This window comes from Sorex fumeus, unplaced genomic scaffold, assembly GCF_029834395.1.
Source record: "Sorex fumeus unplaced genomic scaffold, SorFum_2.1 ptg000047l, whole genome shotgun sequence".
In the NCBI taxonomy this organism is placed as follows: Eukaryota; Metazoa; Chordata; class Mammalia; order Eulipotyphla; family Soricidae; genus Sorex; species Sorex fumeus.
Window position 1 is genome coordinate 24,607,070 of NW_026606104.1, and position 21,476 is coordinate 24,628,545.

At 39.7% G+C, this 21,476-nt stretch overlaps 1 protein-coding gene across 2 annotated transcripts in view; it reads right to left on the reverse strand.

Moving 5' to 3' along the window:
- AK5 (adenylate kinase 5) overlaps positions 1-21,476 on the reverse strand; it is a 286,756-nt gene that overhangs the window by 121,516 nt on the left and 143,764 nt on the right. For both annotated transcript variants that reach the window (XM_056123767.1, XM_056123766.1), the window contains exon 8: positions 20,266-20,342. In XM_056123767.1, coding sequence (XP_055979742.1) covers positions 20,266-20,342 — 77 coding nt within the window. The remainder of the gene's footprint in view (positions 1-20,265; positions 20,343-21,476) is intronic.

Consider the following 21,476-nt stretch of genomic DNA (forward strand, 5'->3'; position numbering starts at 1 on the left):
GAGAGAGAGAATATCTTTTAATCCAAATATCCTACAAAGAATTAAGTCTGCTTTTGTAGATGAAGAAACTCAGGTTTAAAGAGGCTAAGGAACATGTAATCTCTTAAGGGAGATGCTGGATTTGAATCAGGCTTACTGGTTGCAGAGTTCATGTTCATTCTCATAAGGAATGCTAGTATGAGGTAATCAGGAAGTAATATAAATTACTGTGTGATGTAGTGAAAAGTCAAATATAACCAGTCACAAAGACTTAGGGTATAAGTCTTAAGTGCTTTAGGTGTTCAGCAGAGTTGGTAAGAAAGAAATATATATTTCCATTATTAGAGAAAATCTTAAGGAAGAAGGAATAGGATTTGAAATGATCCTGTGGGATTGCTAGGATGAAGTATTCTTTTATCAAAGAGCTAGCTCATATATTTGACACAGAGTAAGATTTTTAAAGTAGTCAACTATACTGCAAGTTCTATTTGTTCTATGATCCACTGTTCACTTTTCTTTCTGTCCTGCTAGAATCCTTGATTTATGCGGTCACTCATGCTGCTAATAGTGTGCTCACTGACTTCCTGTAGCACATACTTGGGAAAACTGCATCCCTGTGTGAAGTAAACTATCAATGGCCTCTGTGCTCCATGGAAATTCCACTTCACTCTATATCTTTTGTGCTTAGAAAAGTGCCTGGGATCTCCAGGGCTCTCAAACGACATTCTCTAAGTGAATGGAAAACAAGGACGAGGTCTGATAGATCAAAATAAATTTCCGGGCAACTAACATCAAATGAATTCTTGGATGGCTTATCAATTCTGTTATGTTTCCTGAGTTCATGTGCCCCTGGTTTCAACAACAATTCGATTCTCCATTTGCTTCAAACCTTGGATTTAACAGATGGTTATGTCTTTGGGAACCATTTGTCAGGAACTCAATTTCTCACCATTAAACATACAAGTCTACACTCCTATCTATACTCCTTCTGTTATAACCCACGCTTAGTCTGTTCTGTCCTAAGGCCAGTTTATCCACCTGTACTTTGGTTCTGTGACCCAATCATCCTGTATTCAACAAGAATATCTCTCTCTCTCTCTCTCACTTTCTCTCTCTCCCTCTTGCTCTCTCTGTGTCTGTATGTCTCTCTCTCATTCTCCTCATAAGAGGATCCTATGTATGTACTTCAAAACATACTCAAATGTCTGATATTACAAAGACAACCTTCCCTAGTAGTCTCTGTAAAGCTAACCACTTCCTCCATGTTTCTATATACAGAACAGCCACTTTCCATTCTCCCTTTTCTCATTCTTTTATCAACATCTAACATTCTGCTTCCTGAGATACTTTTTTTTTTGGCTGTTGGCATAACATACTCTGTTGATTTTCCTCTTATCTAACAACTTCTTTCATATATGTTTTGCAGCCTTGTCTACCTCTACTCACATTTTAAATGTCCTTACTGCATCTTTCAACCCTTTTGTCTTTTGTTTTGCTTCTCTCCATATCAGAATGCACAACTTCAAGTTTTGTGTTTATTCAGCGGCTCACAAATTGTATCTACAGCCCAACTCTTTCCTCTAAGCAGCAGATCTGAATATTTAGTTGCTCACTTGAGTTTTCTATTTGGGTGTGTTAAAGCATTCTGAACCCAGCATGTCCAAAATTACACTCCTGCTCTTTCTTTATGGGCCTGGTATTTTCTTAGTGTTCTTTTTCTTGTGAACTCCACTACACCCACCCAGCTGTATATATTAAAAACCTTCAATAACTCATGATCCCACCCTCTCATATACATTCCAACATGAAGAAAGTCCTGTTGACTTTGCCTCACTGTCCCTCAAATGCATCCTATTCTGCCCAGCTCTGGTGCCAGCGCCCATTCCAGTGCCAGGGCCAGTCGCCATCTCCTGTTTTGCTGCCGCCCACTGGACTCACACTGCAGCCAGAACAATCGTCTTTTTATAATCCCTGACTCAGTTCTGAACACCCCCCTTCCCCTTCCATTTTTTGCTGCTGGAAGCACCGAAGGCCAGATATCTGCCTGTGGTGCTTTGCACAGGTAGGGACCCTCCGGGTTGCACTCTTCAGTTACAGCAACCCAACACATTCTGGGAGTCCCAAACAGCAGAGCAGAGATGTATCTTGAAACCTCACTCTGCGATTTTTATACATTTTATTTTCATAAAGTAATTCACAATAGTTCATTACAGATAATATTCAAACACCCACCCCACCAGCGAGCATCTTCCCACCACAAGAGGGAAGTGTGTGAAGGTTGTTGTATTTCATTCTGGGGCCATTTAAGCCCATATATAAGAGAATATAAGCAATTATGTGAGAACCAAACAAATGTGTGCTACTTTAGGTACTTCAGTGGGCTAGAGTATAAGAGGTCATGCTTCCACGAATGCAGCTCCGAGCTCCAGGAAATACTGCATCTCTCTCTTCCAGGAGCTTTATCTTATAGTCTCTGGATCTTGGCTGCTGATGATATTACATGGCGCCGGGGGCACTTTGTGGGTGTGACTGCCAAGCTACTGGAAAACTGGGGAGCTGGGTGAAGAAGGCCCATCCCGATCTAAGCAGGCTTGGAGATCTCAGTCATGGGTCTCGCATACCTGGGTTCCTCTTGCAACCTCACTCGGAGCTATCTCCAGCCCCTAGAAAAAACATTTTTGAAAGTACAAATAGAGTGGCTGGAGTGACAGTACAGCAGGTAGGGTGTTTGCCTTGCACACGGCCAATTCAGATCTGATCCCCAGCACCCATATGTTCTCTCAAGACACACCAGGATTGATCCCTGATGGAAGAGCCAAGAGTAAGCCCTGAGCACTGGTGGGTGTACCCCAAAAAACAAAACCCAAAAAGTACAAATAGAATTACATCACACATTGTCTTGCGACCACTGCCCCACTTAAAGTCAACACTGCAACAAACAAGCTTTCAACCACTGACCTTAGGATAAAGTCAGTGCCTTCTCGGGCTCCCTCGTCAGGATGACATTCAGTGATGTGAGGTGGTGCCAGGGATAGAATTTGTGGCCACACACCTACGAAACAGATGCTCTACCATTAAACCACACCCAACTTGCTCTACAGAGTCTCACTCTCCAGGCTTAGCGCATACCACCTGCCTCCTCTCTCTGCACTTCATCTAGCCTGGCCTTTCAAATGCCAGGCTTGTTTTTGCTTATGCATACAGTTTTTCCTAGACATCTCTTTTGGTCCTCTGCCTTAATCCTTTCCTGTCCTCTTACTTTGTTACACATACCTTATTATCTTGTACTCATCTACCTGATCTCAACTATAATATCTCCATACCTTGCTGACCACATAGCCACACTGCACTATGTACATGTCCCAAGAGCTTCATAGAATTTTTATTTTATATTTATAGATGTACTCTATTATTTGCTATTTTTGATGTATGTGCCATGATAATAGAAACAGTGCCTTCTTTCTCTGTCTTTGGTTTGTTCTTTGGGTTATAATCATTTGTGCTCAGGATTTACTCCTGCTTGGCACCCAAGGACCACTCTAGTGGGCTTGGGGAATAATATGGGGTGCTGGAGGTTGGACTTGGGTTGACTGTAAGCAAGGCAAGTACCCTACCCACTATACCATCTTTCCAGTCCCAAGGAGCAGTGCCTTCTCCTGCTCCTTCATCAGGATGACATTCAGTGATGTGAGGTGGTGCCAGCGATAGAGAATTTGTGGCCACACACCCACGAAAAAGATGTTCTACCATTAAATCACACACCCAGGACCCAACCATAGGATTGTTTTAGTTGATATTTTTTTATCAAATTGGGAAAGTTCTCCTCTGTGCCCTTATTGCTTAGTTTCAAATCATAAATTAGTGTTCTTTTTTTCAAGGAATTTTTATGCATTTACTAATATGAACATGTGATTTTTCTCCTCTAGTCTATAAATGGGATGGATTACATTAGTTATTCAGATATTGAAATAGCATGGGTGATATCTTATTTAGTTATGGTGTATAACATTTTGTTGAGGATTTTTGCATACATGTTCACAAGAAATTTTGGGTCTATCATTTTCTTTTACTGTAATATCTTTCTCTCAAGACTCTGATATAAGGAAATGCTAGACTGAGAGAATAAATTAGAATGTATTCACTCCATTTCTGTTGTTTGGTAGAGATTTAGTGGTGGATTAGTATAATTTCTTCCTTGGCTGGTAGAATTCATCACTGAATCCACTTGAAACTGATACTTTATGTTTTGGATAGTTATTAATTATTGGAGAACAACACAGAGTCTCCTGCCCCCATGCATGGCTGTCCTCACCAGAGCCCCTTGAAGGGGGGTGGGTTGAGTTTCCCTCTCTGCCCTGAGCAGAGCTCTGGCAGCTGAAGATCTCCTGGACACAGCCACATCCATGCTGAGACCACTTTCCACACACTAGGATGGGCCTCACGCATGAAGGAACCGGCAGAGGAACCCAGGTGTGCGGGACCCAGGGCTGAGATCTCCAAGCCTGCTCAGTTCGGGACTGGGCCTCTTTCACCCAGATCCCCCATCTTCCAGTAGCTAGACAGTTATACCCACCAACTGCCGTGTAACCCCATCAACGGCCAAGATCCAGAGACTACAAAACCAAGCTCCTGGAAGCTTATTGACCTCTTATTGTCTAGTTCTCATTCTCAGAGAACCCAGCAGGCTACCAAGAGTCTCCTGCCCACATACATGCCTGACTGGGAACACCTGTAAAGGTTATTAGAGGCTGCCCCCAAAGTCTCCATCCCTCTTGGAGAGCCCGGTAAGCTACCAAGAGTATCCCGCCCACATGGCAGAGCCTGGAAAGCTACCTGTGGAGTACTCGATGTGCCAAAAACAGTAACAATGATGGTCCTCATTCCCCTGACCCTGAAAGAGCCCCCAATATGCCATCAGGCTACACTAGCATGTGACAGGGATGAATGGAGATGTTTCTGATGCCCACTCGAGCAAATCAATGAGCAATGGGGTGATAGTGATAGTGATAGTGAGTAATTATTGATTCTATTTCTTTTTCTTTCTTTCTTTTTTTTTTCCTTTTTTGGGTCATATCCAGCAATGCACAGGGGTTATTCCTGACTCTGAACTCAGGAATTACCCTTGGTGGTGCTTAGGGGACCATATGGGATGCTGGGAATTGAACCTGGGTCAGTCGCGTGCAAGGTGAACACCCTACGCACTGTGCTATCACTCCAGCCCCTGATTCTATTTCTTGCATTCCTCTTTCTTCTCCTTCCAGTAATCCCATCACAGATAATTTTGTAATTTTACCACAAATTTTGAATACTCTATTCTGTTTATCTTTATCAGAATTTTTCCTTAGTTTTTCAATATTCTGTTCTAATTTTCAGTCTTTTTTATCTTTGCTTTTCAGGTTAGAAGTTTCTATGATCATATTCTGAAGCATAGAAATGAAAAAATTTAGTAGAAATTTAGTAGACATTTATACCCTGTCTACTAAAACATCATCAAAGATGTTCTTTATTTTTTGTAACAGTGTTTTTGGTCTCCAGCACTTATTTTTGAGTCTTTCTTTGAAATTTTATCCCAGGCTTACATTGTCTGCCTACTTGTGCACATTCTCTACCGTATTTTTTCATTTAAGTCTTTAGCATATTACTAATTTTATGGTTTCATTTTGTGTTGGTGATTCTGACACTTCTACTACATCAAACTTCTGTTCTGACACCTTCTCAGTCTCTTCAAACTGTGTTTTTTTCTTTTTAGAATTTCTTGTAATATTTTGTTGAATGATGGATACTAGGTAAAAAAAACTTAACAAGCTTTTAGTGATATAATATATGAGGAGAAATAAAGTAGGCTATAGTCCTCTGAGTAGGTCCTTGTGAGCTTGTGCCTTAGACAATGAATGTCATCAGCAATGCTTAGGTTTTAACTTCCTAACCTCAGAATGGCTGAAGGGTGGGGGAAATTTACTGTTTACTCCTTTTCACATGGGTTAGGCTCTGATAAAATTTTATTAATTTAAGCACTGATAGAACAGTTTTTCCCTGTAATTTTCTCTGATAAATTGTGCCTACTGTCTCTCTAGTTTTTGTGTAGCTTATTTTTGACTTTTTTTCTTACACATTTAAGAAGTGTTGATTTTTCAGTTTAGTTCTTTACTTGTTTCTAGGACGGAGTGATTACTTTTAAGTTCCCATTTGCTAGACAAAATAAGGAAGTGCTTAGATCATTGACATTCACTTAGCTGAGGAAATGTCTGTATAAATGTCTGTATAAACAGAAAGACACTATCTCAGAATTTGTTTGGAAGAAGGATAGAAGGTTCCCATTTAAGGAGCATTTGTTCTGTCTCTTGTATTTCCTACTTTCCACAATAGGACTTCTTAAGGGAGCTACTTTCATTATTTTCTGAAAAAAGGAACCTTAAGTCAAAAAAGATAAACATCATATTATCACAAAATTTATATTATGCAGAAAAACCAGACAATGTATTGATTTATTTTTAAATATTTTATTTATTTTTGGGTTTTGGGTCATGCCTGGCAATGTTTAGGGGTTTCTCCTGGCTCTGGAGTCAGAAATTATTTCTGGAAGTGCTTGGGGGACCATATGGGATACTGTAAATTGAACCATGGTCAACTACATGCAAGATAAACATCGTACCCCTGTACCATCACTCTGGCCCCCTTTATTGACTTCTAAGAAGTCACTAGTTACTGAATACATGCTCTGTGCCAAGCATAATGGCCATCCTCACAAAACATACCTCAATAGAATCAGAAAGATAGACATAGTATCAACAATCTTTTCAGACCATGATGCGCTCAAGATAGAAATGAATCACACAAAGACATTGAAAAACAAATCAAACACCTGGAAATTAAACAACTCAATGTTGAACAATGAGTGGATCAGAAAGGAAGTCAAAAACGAAATAAAAAGATACCTGGAAACAAATGAGAATGAAGACACAAGCTACCACAACCTATGGGATGCAGCGAAAGCTGTGCTAAGAGGAAAATTTATAGTGTTACAAGCATTCCTAAGGAAAGAAAAAAGGGCCTACATAGATAACTGAACCACACAGCTCAAGATCATAGAAAAAGACCAACAAAAGGAATCCAAGCCCGGCTGAAGGAAAGAGATAATAAAACTTGAGCAGAAGTTAACGGCATGGAAACCCAAAAAACAATCCAAAAGGTCAATGAAACCAAGAGCTGTTTTTTTGAGAAAATAAATAAGATTGATAAGACACCAGCAAGACTCACAAAGAGAGAACCCTAATGAACCGAATCAGAAATGAAAAAGGGGACATCACAACAGAAACCAATGAAATTCAAAAGATCATCAGAGATTACTTTGAGATCTGTATGCCACGAAACAAGAAAACCTAGAAGAAATGGATAAATTCCTGGATTCCTATAATCTCCCAAGATTGAACCAGGAAGACTTGGGATATCTGAATAGACCCATTCATATCAAGGAAATTGAAGTGGTAATCAAAAGTCTTCCCCAAAACAAAAGCCCTGGCCCAGATGGATTCACTAGTGAATTCTTCCAAAATTTTTTTTTCATCGGTCGCGGTCACGTTCACGGTCCTCCCATTGTTCATCGATTTGCTCGAGCGTGCCCAGTAACATCTCCGTGAGAGCATTTACAAAGCTTTCGTGTTCAAGGCTCTGTCATACAATGAAAACACTTACCTTCACCAGTGCCCATTCTCCACTACCCAAAACCCCAATATACCCCCATCCCACACCCTCCCCCCACCTGATGATTTCCACATTACTCTTTCTCTACTTTGATTACATTCAATATTTTGACACCAGACCCACCATTATTTGGAATTTACCCTAACACTCAGATCTAATGAAAAGGCGACAGTAGACAATTTGTTTTCTATTGCTGGTTATGAATAACATATGATGTTGCATGACTGCAGTAGTGGCCGTGTGATTTTGAAATTCCGAAATTTTAACACTTAAATCTGGAGGGATTTCTGCCAAAACCTGCTGGGTTCTGAGATGTGTTCCTGAGTCTCTTGGATCATGGCCGTTAAGCAGCTTAATCAGGAGCCAGAAAGGCTGTTCATGGGCAGCAACTCAGGCTCTTGTTGGGTGGGGAAGAAAGGGCCGGCTCCACCCTCATCCCAAGAGGCCCCACGTGTCTCGTCACTGAAGGCCCAAACCTGACTGCCCAATGACTTCTGGAGGATGGTGGCCACTGAGCCACCTAGGGGGAGCAGGTGGAGGGACAACACCCTTTCCTCCCCTGGGGTGGCTCAGCGACAGTAACCTACTGGGGTTCCGGACGCATTTCTGCCAAAAGCCACTGGGTTCTGATATTTGTTTCTGAGTCTCTGGGATCATGGCCGTTAAGCAGCTTGATCAGGAGCCAGAGAGACCATTTGTGGGTGACGACTTGGGTTCTCTTGGGGCGGGGAGGAAAGGGCCGGCTCTACCCCCATCCCGTGAGGCCCCACGTGTCACGTCACTAAGGGCCCAAACCTGATTGTTCAATGGCCTCTGGAGGATGGCAGCCACCGAGCCGTCTAGGGGGGAGCAGGCGGAGGGACAGCACCCTTTCCCTGCTGGGGTGGCCAGGCGACAGTAACCTACTGCAGGTCTGGATGCATTTCTGACAAAAGCCACTGGGTTCTGAGATTTGTTTCTAAGTCTCTGGGATCATGGCCATTAAGCAGCTTGATAAGGAGCCAGAGAGACCGTTTGTGGGCGGCAGCTCGGGGTCTCATTGGGGTGGGGAGTAAAGGGCTGATTCCACCCCCATCCCATGAGACCCCACATGTCTCATGACTGCAGCCCAAACCTGACTGTCCAGTGGCCTCTGGAGGATGGTGACCACCAGGTCGCCAGGGGGAACAGACCAAGACATGAAACCTATTCCTACCTGGGTTGGCCCTGTGCCAGTAACCTATTGCAGGGACCGGATGCCTTTCCTCTAAGATCAGCACAAGACAAGGATGCCCACTATCACCACTTCTGTTTAACATATTGCTGGAAGTACTTGCAATAGCGATTAGGCAAGAAAAAGACATTAAAGGCAACCAGATGGGGAAGGAAGAAATCAAGTTCTCATTATTCACAGATGATATGGTACTATAAATCGAGAATCCTAAATCCTCTACCAAGAAACTCCTAGAAACAATAGACTTAAACATTTAAATCTTGGGGTCTTGTTGGGATGGGGAGGAAAGAGACAGCTCCACCCCCATCCAGTGAGACCCCACGTGTCTCATCCCTGCGGGCCCAAACCTGACTGCCCAATGACCTCTGGTGGATGGCGGCCACTGAGCCGCCAAGGGGGAGCAGGTGGAGTAACAGCACCCTTTCCTCCCTGTGGGTGGCCTGGCGACAGTAACCTACTGTGTGGTCCAAATGCATTTCTGCCAAAAGCCGCTGGGTTTCAAGATTTGTTTCTGAGTCTCTGGGATCATGCCGTTAATCAGCTTGATCAGGAGCCAAAGAGGCCATTTGTAGGCGGCGACTCAGGGGCCTCGTTGGGATGAGGAGGAAAGGGCCGGTTCCACCCCAATCTGGTGAGGACCTGCGTGTCTCATCACTACGGGCCCAAACCTGACTGTCCAGTGGCCTCTGGAGGATGGCAGTCATCAGGCCGCCAGGGGGAACAGGCCAAGGCACAAAACCTATTCCCACCTGGGGTGGCCCAGCGCCAGTAACCTACTGCAGAAACAGGACGCATTTCTGCCAAAAGCCTTTGGGTTCCAAGATTTGTTTCTGTGTCTCTGGGATCATGGTTGTTAAGCAGTTTGATCAGGAACCAGAGAGGCCATGCCTCCAATTATATAGCTGAGCCGGAGGTGGCTCGAAGGTGTTTTTCCCACATACCTAACTTTTAGCTGTCTACTTTCTTGGTAAACTTTGCCCCAAGTTTTTGGGGTCTGGCCAAAGGCACAGAAGCAATTTTGGGATATCTGAGAGTCTGACAGCGCCATCAGGCTGCTGATGCACTCGCCTCACAGGTACAGACTGACCTGTTGGCAGCTCCATACCCCCTCTTCCAAACATTTAAAGAAGACCTTTTGCCAATTCTCCTCAAGCTTTTCCAGGAAATCAAAAAAACAGAAACTCTTCCAAACAGCTTCTATGAGGCACATATCTTGCTAATATTGAAGGCAAACAAAGACACCACCAACAAAGGAAACTATAGGCCAATAACTCTGATGAACATGGATGTGAAGATCCTCAACAAAATATTAGCAAATAGAAACCAACAACTCATCAAAAAGATCATAAACCATGACCAAGTGGAATTCACCCCAGGGATGCAAGGATGGTTAAAATTCGGAAATCAATCAACATAATCCATCATATCAACAAAAGTAAAGATAAAAACCATATGATCATATTAATAGATGCAGAGAAAGCTTTTGACAAGATACAACACTCGTTTATGATGAAAACTCTCACCAAAATGGGTTTGAAGGAACTTTCCTCAAGATAGTCAAAGTCATCTATGACAAGCCCATGGCAAGCATTATCCTCAATGGAGAAAAACTAAGGGCTTTCCTCTAAAATTAGCACAAGACAAGGATGCCCACTATCACCACTTCTGTTTAACATACTGCTGGAAGTACTTGCAATAGCGATTAGGCAAGAAAAAGACATTAAAGGCAACCAGATGGGGAAGGAAGAAATCAAGCTCTCATTATTTGCAGATGATATGATACTATATCTTGAGAATCCTAAATCCTCTACCAAGAAACTCCTAAAACAATAGACTTGTACAGTAAAGTCGCAGGCTATAAAATCAGTGTCCAAAAATCCATGGCCTTCCTATACACAAACAATGAGAGAGAGGAAAGTGATATGAAAAAAACAATCCCGTTCACAATTGTGCCCCAGAAAATCAAATACCTTGGAATCAGCCTAACTAAAGAGGTAAAGACCTCTACAATTCAAACTACAAAACGCTACTCCATGAAATAAAAGAGAACAGGAGGAAATGGAAACATATCCCCTGCTCATGGATAGGAAGAACTAACATCGTCAAAATAGCAATACTCCTGAAAGCATTATACAGACTCAACATGATCCCTATAAGGATACCCATGAAATTCTTCAAAGAAATGGATCAAGCACTCCTGAAATTCATATGAAACAAAAAATGCCTTGAATAGCTAAAGCAATTCTTGGGAAAAAGACACGGGGAGGCATCACCCTCCTCAACCTCAAACTCTACTACAAAGAGGTAATAATTAAAACAGCATAGTACTAGAACAAAGGCAAGGCCTCCGACCAATGGAACAGGGTGGAATAGTACACACAACCCCAAATGTATGAGCATCTAATCTTTGATAAGGGAGCAAGAAATGTGAAGTGGAGCAAGGAAAGCCTCTTTAACAAATGGTGCTGGCATAACATGCCAAAAAATGGGCTTAGACCTCGACTTAACACCATGCACAAAAGTCAGATCAAAATGGATTAAAGATCTCAACATCAGGCCAAAATTCATAAGGTACACTGAAGACAAGGTTGGAAAAACCCTCCACGATATTGAGGCTAACAGTATCTTCAAAGATGGCACTCCACTGACCAACCAAGTGGAAACAGAAACAAATGGGGCTATCTTAAATTAAGATGCTTCTGCACCTCAAAAGATAGTGACCAGAATATAAAGACAATCTACAGAATGGGAAGGGATATTTACCCAATACCCATCTGATAAGGGGTTGTTATAAAGGATATACAAAGCACTGGTTGAACTCTACAAGAAGAAAACATCTAACCCCATCAAAAAATGAGGTGGTGAAATGAACAGGAACTTTTCCAAAGAAGAAATCCGAATGGCTAAAAGGTACATGATAAAATGCTCTACATCACTAATCATCAGGGAGATGCAGATCAAAACAACGAGATATCATCTCACACCGCAGAGACTGGCCCACATCCAAAAGAACAAAAACAGCTGGTGTTGGCATGGATGTGGCAAGAAAGGAACCCTCCTTCACTGCTAGTGGGGATGCCGACTGGTTCAGCCCTTTTGGAAAACAGTATGGATGATTCTCAAAAAATTAGAAATTGAGTTCCCATTTGACCCAGCCATACCACTCCTGGGAATATATCCCAGAGAGGCAAAAAGTACAGTCGAAATGACATTTGCACTTCTATGTTCATTGCTGCACTATTCACAATAGCCAAAATCTGGAAAAAAACCGAGTGCCTGAGAACAGATGACTGGTTAAAGAAACTCTGGTACATCTACAGGATGGAGTACTATGCAGCTGTTAGAAAAGATGAAGTCATGAAATTTACATACAAGTGGTACTACATGGAAAGTATCATGCTAAGTGAAAAGAGTTAGAAAGAGAGGGACAGACATAGAAAGATCGCATTCATCTGGAGAACATAAAGTAACAGAATAGGAGACTAACACCCAAGAATAGCCTAGATAAGTACCAGGAGGTTCACTCCATGGCTTGGAGGCCAGCTGCACATGCTAGGGGAAAAGGCAGCTCAGATAGAGAAGGAAGCACTGAATAAAGGGTGTTGGGAGGATCCTCCCAGGATGAGAGATGCATGCTGAGAGTAGACTATAGACCGAACATGATTGCCACTCAATGCCTCTTTTGCAAACCACAGCACCCAAAGGGAGAGAGAAAAAAAAGGAAATGCCCTGCCACAGGGGTGGGGGTGGATGGAGGAATGGGGGAATGGGGGGATGGGAGGAATACTGGGAGCACTGGAAGTGGAGAATGGGCACTGGTAGAGGAATGGGTACTCAATCATTGTATAACTGAAACCGAAGCACAAAATATTTTAACTCTACAACTGTACCTCATGGTGTTTCACTAATAAAAATTAAAAAAAAAGAATCAAGGCCATCCAGAGTGAATATAGTCCTCACAAAGATCAATATGCAGCAAGAACAGGCTACTGAGAAATAGCCTTAATAAGTAGATATTGTGATGGACAGAGTTGATGAGTATGATAAAGTTTCCATATGGAAGAAATGGACTATACAATGTATGACAAACTTGGCCTAAGGTCACTGGAATATTCAGTGTCTTGGTAATAGCAAGTGTCATTCTGGGAGAGGTGTTGGGGACCATAGTATGAGTCGGTTTCTCCGAATTACTACAAGAGATTCAGACTTAATTTTAACAGCAGTAAGGAATTAAGATATGTTTAAATCATGAGTAGTATTTCTTCTCAGAAATATGTTTTTGATGGCCCAGGATTCTTAGATAAGGAAACTGGATGGGTTACCAACAGGAAGGGTTCCCAACAGGAAGACTGAACATGAGAAACAAGGCAGTTGCTATACAGCTAATGAGAGAAGAAATGATATTTTTTTTATTTTTGGGTCACACAAAAAATTTTGGCGTTGCACAGAGGTTACTCCTGGCTCTACACTCAGGAATTACTCCTGGCGGTGCTCGGGAGACCATATGGGATGCTGAGAATCGAACCTGGGTCATTCGCGTGCAAGGCAAACACCCTACCAGCTGCGCTATTGCACCAGCCCAGAAATTACTCTTAAACAGAAGAACTGACTAGTTATTTGACCAAACTGATGCAGAAAGTCAGAGAATAGAAAGATGCTGTTTTTTTCTGGTTTGAGCAGCTGAGAGGATGGTGGTATCACTCACAGAAATAGAGAAAACAGAAGGACGAACAGATTTTGTGGAGGAAGATGGTGAGTTGCTTTGGACGTGCTGAGTTTGGGATGCACAATGGAAATCCAACCAGTTCTGTTTAGCTGGCCGACTTTTGTGCTACAAATTCACTAGGAAGCTCTGAGTCAAGCTGAAATCATGGCTATGATGGAGTTTCTCCAAAGATAACCTGTTCAATGAAGAAGAGCTAAGGTGCCTCACAGCTAGGATGCTGGGGAATGCCTCTATTGAAATAAAGTGAAGCAAGAAAACCAAGAATGAAAGAACCAAGAACAAGGAGGAGCACTAAGAAAAAGAAATAATATTGGGTAACTGAAGCATTGCGGCTGGGGTGAGACTTGGCACACCCTAGAAATCTTTCCTGGCCCACAGGACTCCTTGCACTGAAAGAGACCCAATTAAGCATCTGTTAAGGGTAAACGTGAAACTAATGTAGATTCATTTTCCTTGCACACTTCTCCTTCTTATTCATGATCCTTTTGGCAATTGCATGAAAAAGAACCTTTGAATGAAGACTACTCAGACTTTTTATTTTTTGCTGTGTGTGTGTGTGTGTGTGTGTGTGTGTGTGTGTGCGTGTGTGTGTGTGATGTTGGCGGTCTGGCCTGCTGGCCTGTCTTGGCTCTGAAGTCAGACAGCTGTTCTAAAATTCTAACTTAACCTCTTAGATAAACTTCTTAATTTCTCTGTGCCTCTGTTATTTCATCAATAAAATGATGAAATTGAGATAATCATATCTATATTATATAAATGAGGATACAATAAGGTCATAAATGTGAAGCACAAAGAATACTATTAAATGCTCTGGGTTTGTTAGAAACTAATGGGTAGGGTGATGTTTAGACCAGGGGAATGGTTTACAGCTGCAGTAGGCAAACTATAGTCTTTAGGTCAGAGCCACCCTCCAGCCTATTTGTGTGTGGCTCTGCAGTGAAGAAGGGGGTTATTTTTAATTTATTTTTAAATATTTTTAGATTTTTTTAATAAAATCATTGTGAGATACATAGTTGCAAAGTAGTTAATGATTGGGTTTCAGTCATACAATGGTTTTCCTTTTTGGGCATTATGGTTTGCAGAATAGGTACTGAAAGGTTATCATATAAATTCTTTTACCTATGTTCAGTACTCAATTCTTGTCCAAAGTGAAGGGGTTTAAAAATTTTTTATCGTCAAAATAAATCACAAGGAATAATATGATTAAAAATTTAGTATGCATAAGGTTTTACTGGAAAACAACTAGACATATTTAAGTACAGTTTTGACTTCTTTACACTATAATGGCAGAGTTTGAGTGCTTACATCAAAGATCATATGGCTCACACAGCCTAAAATATTTACTCTCTGGCTCATTACAGTAGAAATATGTTAATTCAAATGCAGCAAAGTTAGATAATTAAACAGCGTGAACCAAAATAGACAGATAATCTGAGACCTTAGCAACATCTTTTCTTTGTGGATGCTTTTTGAGGATTTGCTGCCAGATTCAGCAAAATTTAATTCCTCATTCTGCAGCTTGTTAGCTTTGTGTCTTAAAAGTCATTTAACTTCTATAAGCTTTAGTTTCCTCAACTAGAACTTGCTTCATTACTCTGTTTACCAAAATTGTTGCTGTATAACAGGGTGATTAAGACTGTCCAAAATCCTGTGATTCGGCCTTAGAATATGACGAGACAGATACATATGATTTTAGTTGGCTGGTCATGGCCTGTTTACCTGTATTGTATGGTGCTTGAATGATGTTGTAAATATCTAAATGACAAAAAATAGTCCCTCATATTTGCTGTATTGATATTCCTTTTTCACTATTAATGTCTTTTGTATTATTGTTTTATGATATGTACCAAATTTTTGCTTAAATATTACCTTATTGAAAGGTTATTCTAGTTAATATAGGCTATCTTACTTAATACTGTACTCTGTTCTCCAGCTCATCATTCCTAATCCTATTACACTGGTATTTGGCATTTCATTTTCTTAGAGAAATGATCACTTCTGACAATCTAATGATTTTACTAACTTATTTTGTTTATTTACTGTCTTTCCCACTACTTTGTAAGCTGTGTGTTTAATATCATTATATATTCCAATGCTTATGTTACCTGGCACATAGGTATCAAATTAATAATCTGTTAATTATTAATTAATAATTTAAAAATTATTATATTTACTAATAAATATAATTATAATAAACATCACAATAAAATATATAATATAATTAAATATAGTCATGATAAATATAATAAAATAAACAACATTATAAAATCATAATAAATATTCATCATCAATCACTGTCACTATCCTCCCGTTCTTCATCGATTTGCTCGAGCGGGCCCAGTAACGTCTCCATCATGAGACTTGTTGTTACTGTGTTTGGCATATCGAATACATCATGGGTAGCTTGCCAGACTCTGCTGTGTGGGCGAGATACTCTCGGTAGCTTGCCGGGCTCTCCGGGCTCTCTGAGAGGGGCGGAGGAATCAAACTGGGGTCGGCCATATTGGCCGCTTGCAAGGCAAATGCCTTACCCGCTGTGCTATCGCTCCAGCCCTTAATTAATATATTTATAATTTGTTGATTAATAATCAATTTGTTTAATTACAAAATAAAAAATAGGTGAAAAATGTCATCATCATTTAAGTGTGTGTGTGTGGGGGGGGGGGCGGCGCTCCTAAGTGGAGCTGAGAAGACAGAGGTGACTCAGTGATTCTTGTCCAACTGGGGCAGTTGTTCAATGCAAGGATCAAGGATGCGGTACTGCGTGGGCCCTACAGTGCTGAGGATGACATGGCAGTGATGGGGTCATCTTCAGGGCCACAACCAATGACTGAGGAACCATTTAGTGTGGGAGATCAAACTGGCATGCACCTTAACCCTACACAATCTCTCTGGCTTCTAAAATTACCTTTTATTGCTCAAGACTGGATGTAATCCTTTAATCTGGTGATTTTTCTTTTATAATCTATAAAGTTCTCAAAGATATTTGTCAAAATACAGTTTCTGCTCCATTCCCTACACTATTTCTTCTAGAACTCTTTTTAGAATATATATATAAAAAACAGTCCAATAATTCTATCCTGTGTCTGATAAGCTAATGTTTATATTTGACAAGTATTTAACTCTTTTTTTAGTGTAAGGCATTCATTCTCTTTAACTCTAAGTTTATTTTTAGTTGTCTAGCTTACTATTTAACTTGTTAAGCAAAATTTTATTTACGTGTCAATGCCTTATGTGCCAAGAATTTCTATTTCTTCCCTTCTTCTAGGTCTTCTATTTCATTTTCCATATACTTGTTTCATGGTTTCTTTATTTCCTTGAATATTTAAAATATTAATGTATTAATATGTGTTTCAAAATAAACCACACACTAATGTTTCATAAGAAATAAGAGTATATCTACATGACCCAAGCAATAAATTCAGTGCAATCCTTATATGATTTGTTTTGTTTTGGGATCACACCTGGTGGTGCTTATGGGCTACTCTTGTCTTGGTACCCAAGGGGTCACTCCTAGAGGTGTCCTAGAGGACCATTCAGTGCCAGTGATTGAAGCCTGCATACAAGCATGCAAAGCATATGCTCCAGTCCTTTGAGCTATCTCCCTGACTTGCTATATATATACATATATAATACATACTACATATACATACATTATATACACATATATACTATATATATACACATATTATATACACATATAAGGAAATAGAACTATAGTAAAAATTGTAAGGAAGCACAAAGACCATGAATAAACAAAGCAACCTGGAAGGAAAGAAGAAAATTAGAGAAATTAAATTGCATTTCTTGACTTTAAGGTATACAACAAAACAAAAGTAATCAAATCATTCTGGTACTAGAACACATAAACATGCACGTGCACATACACAAACACACACAATTTAGCAAAATAGAGAACCGAGAAATATACCCATAAATATATGGACATTTAATTTAAAACAAAGGAGCCAAGGCCATAGTGTGTGTGTATGTGTGTGTGTGTGTGTGTGTGTGTGTGTGTTAGAGGGGAAAGCCAACATATGGTGTTAGAGAAACTGAACCTTAAAGAAAAAGAAGGATATAACTATAAAAAATATGGAAGAACATTATAAAATACACAGAAGTAAATATAAGTAATAAAATTCTGGACTTTGGTCTCAGAGATAAATTTTACTTTTTCAGTTTCAAGAAAGCACTCAACATAATCTATGAGAGAAACACAATCCAAAGGCACAGTGATTTATCTCAATCCTGTGGGAATGACATATTAAAAAAACAGAGAGGGGTCAACAATTATTGTTGTGAGAGAGGAAAAAGAACTCATATACTATTGGTGGGAAAGTTATTTGACTTAGGCTCTATGAAATCAGTATGGAGATTCCTAAGAGAACTTAGAACGGCAATATCATTATTTAGAAATACCACTCAGGTATTTTACAAAGACATGAAGACATTAATTGAAAGGATGTTTGCATTTCATATGTTTATAGCAGTATTATTCACAACACCCCAAAATATGGAATCTACCAACATGTCCATTGACAATTTCTTGGATAAGTTGTGACATATACACTCAATGGAAAACCGCTAAGACAATTATCAGATTATTTTATGAATAGAATACAAATAATCAAAACAAAAGAACTGACAAGACACAAAAAATATGTCTTAGATTCTGTGAAAAATGTGATGATTACTAAAGAGAAAAGGTAAGAGAGGTAAGAGGAATGGGTCACCTCAAGGGGGTATTTCTGATAGTCTGATGCACAAGAACTTTGGTGGCTGCAATGAATCTTGTACACATACAGAGGTATGAAATTGTATTCCTCAAATCTTACTAATGATGTGGTTCTTTCACACTTTTACATTATAACCACTTTGAATTCTTTCAGTTGTTGAATCATCTAAGTTTCTTGTTATAGTTCATTTTCCTTTAATTTTGGATTACCTGCCCACCTCAGACAGGAGTTGCTTAGTATATACCTCTGCTGGGATCTTTTTTTAAAAAAATTATTCATTCTCCAGTGGAAACACTGGTGGAAGGAAGTTGACATTGGAGGAGGGATTGGTGTTGAATTATTGTATGCCTAAAACTCAACTATCAGTAACTTTGTAAATCATGGAGTCTTTAATAAAAACTGAAAAGAATTCATTCCCCAGTGAGTTTTATTTTACGCTATGGTAGTTAAAACAACATGATTACAATAGCTTCAACATTTATGCTTTTAGTGTACAGCTACTGTACCTCCATCCCCAACAAAGTTCCCAAGATCCTTGACTTCTGTCCTTATGTCACTTCCAGCCTTTCTCTTCCTTTCTCAGCCCACATCCCCCTCACCACTCTGTAATCTCAACTCTAGTCAAAGTCCACAGGTTTGTTCTTATTAGATATTGTTCATTCCTTGCTATGTTTCTTCATAGAGGTATCACATTTGAGTGAGATCACCCCAATATTGCCCTTCTCTCTCTGCAATTCATTTAACATTATCACTGCTAGCTCTACTTATCTTCAATCAAAAGGCAAGATTTCCATTTTTGTATATTTTATGGGCTCCTAAAACAACTGAATTAGCTTCAATAGTGATTCACTGGATGGCCTGTCTTTGGAGATAAGACTGGGAGGCAGTGTAGTGCAGATGTTATGGCATGTACCCTGAGATTTCTTCTCCATTGTGAAATTACTGTATAACTATAGGCCAATCACTCTATTTAATGTCTTGTTTATGAAATAAAGATAATAATTTCTATTTCTTAGAGATACTATGAGGAATTAGTGAGATAATCAAATTAAGGAAGTTAGCAAAAAATTAGCAAAATGATTAGTACACATTAAATACTAAAAACATGTTATAGCTATTCTATCTTGTCAATATATTCTCCTTGCTTTGTGATAAAATGCAAGATACTTAATGCTCTTAAAATTCAATTTATGAGTGTGTATGTGAAATTCAAAGCCACCAGACATTACTCTTGTCAGATTTGTTTTATTTGTGACATATATTAGTCGGAGATGAGGGGAAAAAATCCCAGAAGAACATGTTCTCTTGGCTTTTAGCCATTATAGATGCATACTGATGAGAGGTGGAAAGAAGTTTCTGACATAATTCTTCTTTAAAAATAAGGCCTAATTAGTGAGTTGGACCATTTGCCAACTATTTTATGTCATTAAAATTTAGCAACAGGGAGAGTTCTTTTGTTGAGAAGAAAATGACCCAGATAAATTTCTTTGATTTTATTCAAATAGAAAATATATTTAATGTTTTGTCTCTGAGGTCTGGGGTTATAAGTGTCATTCAAAGGTTTAAAATAGAGAAGCACAGCTCAGAATCTATAACTGGTACCCAATAATTACTCTGGATTTGTTATTGCAGACGATAGAGACAGAGGCAAATTTCTCAGGAAGAGAGGCTCATGTAACCTCATATCTGTTTTGTATAATTTTTTTTTGGTTATTGCTATTTTGGATCTGTAGATGAGGAAAGGCTAAAGGAATAAAGTTAGTGAATGGAAGCTGAAGATTGCTGTAATTTATCATGGTCTAAGTCATTAGTTATCCAAAACCATTTTAAAAATGAATCATAAATTCTCTATGAGAGCGGATACGAAGCACCTTCAAATGAAAACCAGTTTTGAGATTTTTAATTACCTGATCTTCATAATCAGACCCCATGTCAATGATTTCTCCAGCGTCCAATAACATTGAAGGATCAAGGTCACTTGAACCTAAGATTAAGAAAGAAAAGATTATCTGAAGGGCGAAAATTTGTGTTTCTACATGTTTCTATATTTTTAAAGATGTTTTTTAAGTGTTATGCCACAAATAATCTCTCACTTGTTTTCCTCAATGAAAACATTACATTCAAACACTACGTTATGTTCACAAACATTCTGGTGCTGGGGAGAGAGTCCAAAAGACCAGTGTGTATCCATGCAGTTGGAGGCCCTGGGTTCTATCCCTTGTGTCACAAGGTTCCTACAGCAGTGCCAGTATGTAACCCTGGGGATCCAAAATTCCAAATTTCTTTATCCTTAAGATGAAGACCATCTTTGGAGATTTCTTGACAGCAAGGAGTAGGTTTAGCAGCCAAAAAAAAAAAAAAAGAGCAACTATTCTGACTAGAAGAAGAGGTGTGAGTCTTTACAAGGAATTGTCTATGAGTGCAAATTCTAAGGATGATTAAGTTTTCCAGGAGTTGAAGCACTTTGGGTGAGAGGACTAGGAACTGAAGGGAAGAAATGCTCTAAGGAAGTGCAGAGTGCGGGGAGACCATGGAAATTTCCAAACAGGAAGGGTTGAGTTTTTCAATGTGAAAATAGAAGGATTCTTTTTTCCAGACCGAATGATTCACCTTAGTTCCTGATAAGAAGAAGCAGGTTAACTTTGGGGGTGGTGTGTGTGTATGTGTGTGTGTGTGTGTGTGTGTGTGTGTGTGTGTGTGCGCGCGTGTGTTTTGGGGAGGCAAGTGGGGAGGGGAAAGTTAGGCTACAACAGGTAGTACTTAGGAGCTACTCCTGGTTCTGTGCTCAGGGATCATTCCTGGTTGTGTTTGTGGGAATCATGCTGTACCAAGGATCAAACCAGGGTCAACTTTGTGCAAGGCAAAATAACCTCTATAGTATCTCTCTGACCCCAAATTTAAAGTGATAGAGTTTACCCCTTAAGCTTGCCTAACGGTTTTGTTAAATTATTTGTATATTAATATCCAAGGCTCAAACCTCAACCATAATAGGGCTTCTAAAGTACAACTGACTCATCATTCTTATTTAACCACTTGCTCCTGCTGGAAAATATATATCATCAAGCTAGGCAGAGAGATACTTCCCATAAAATGTTATAATAGATGTGGTGAAGAAATG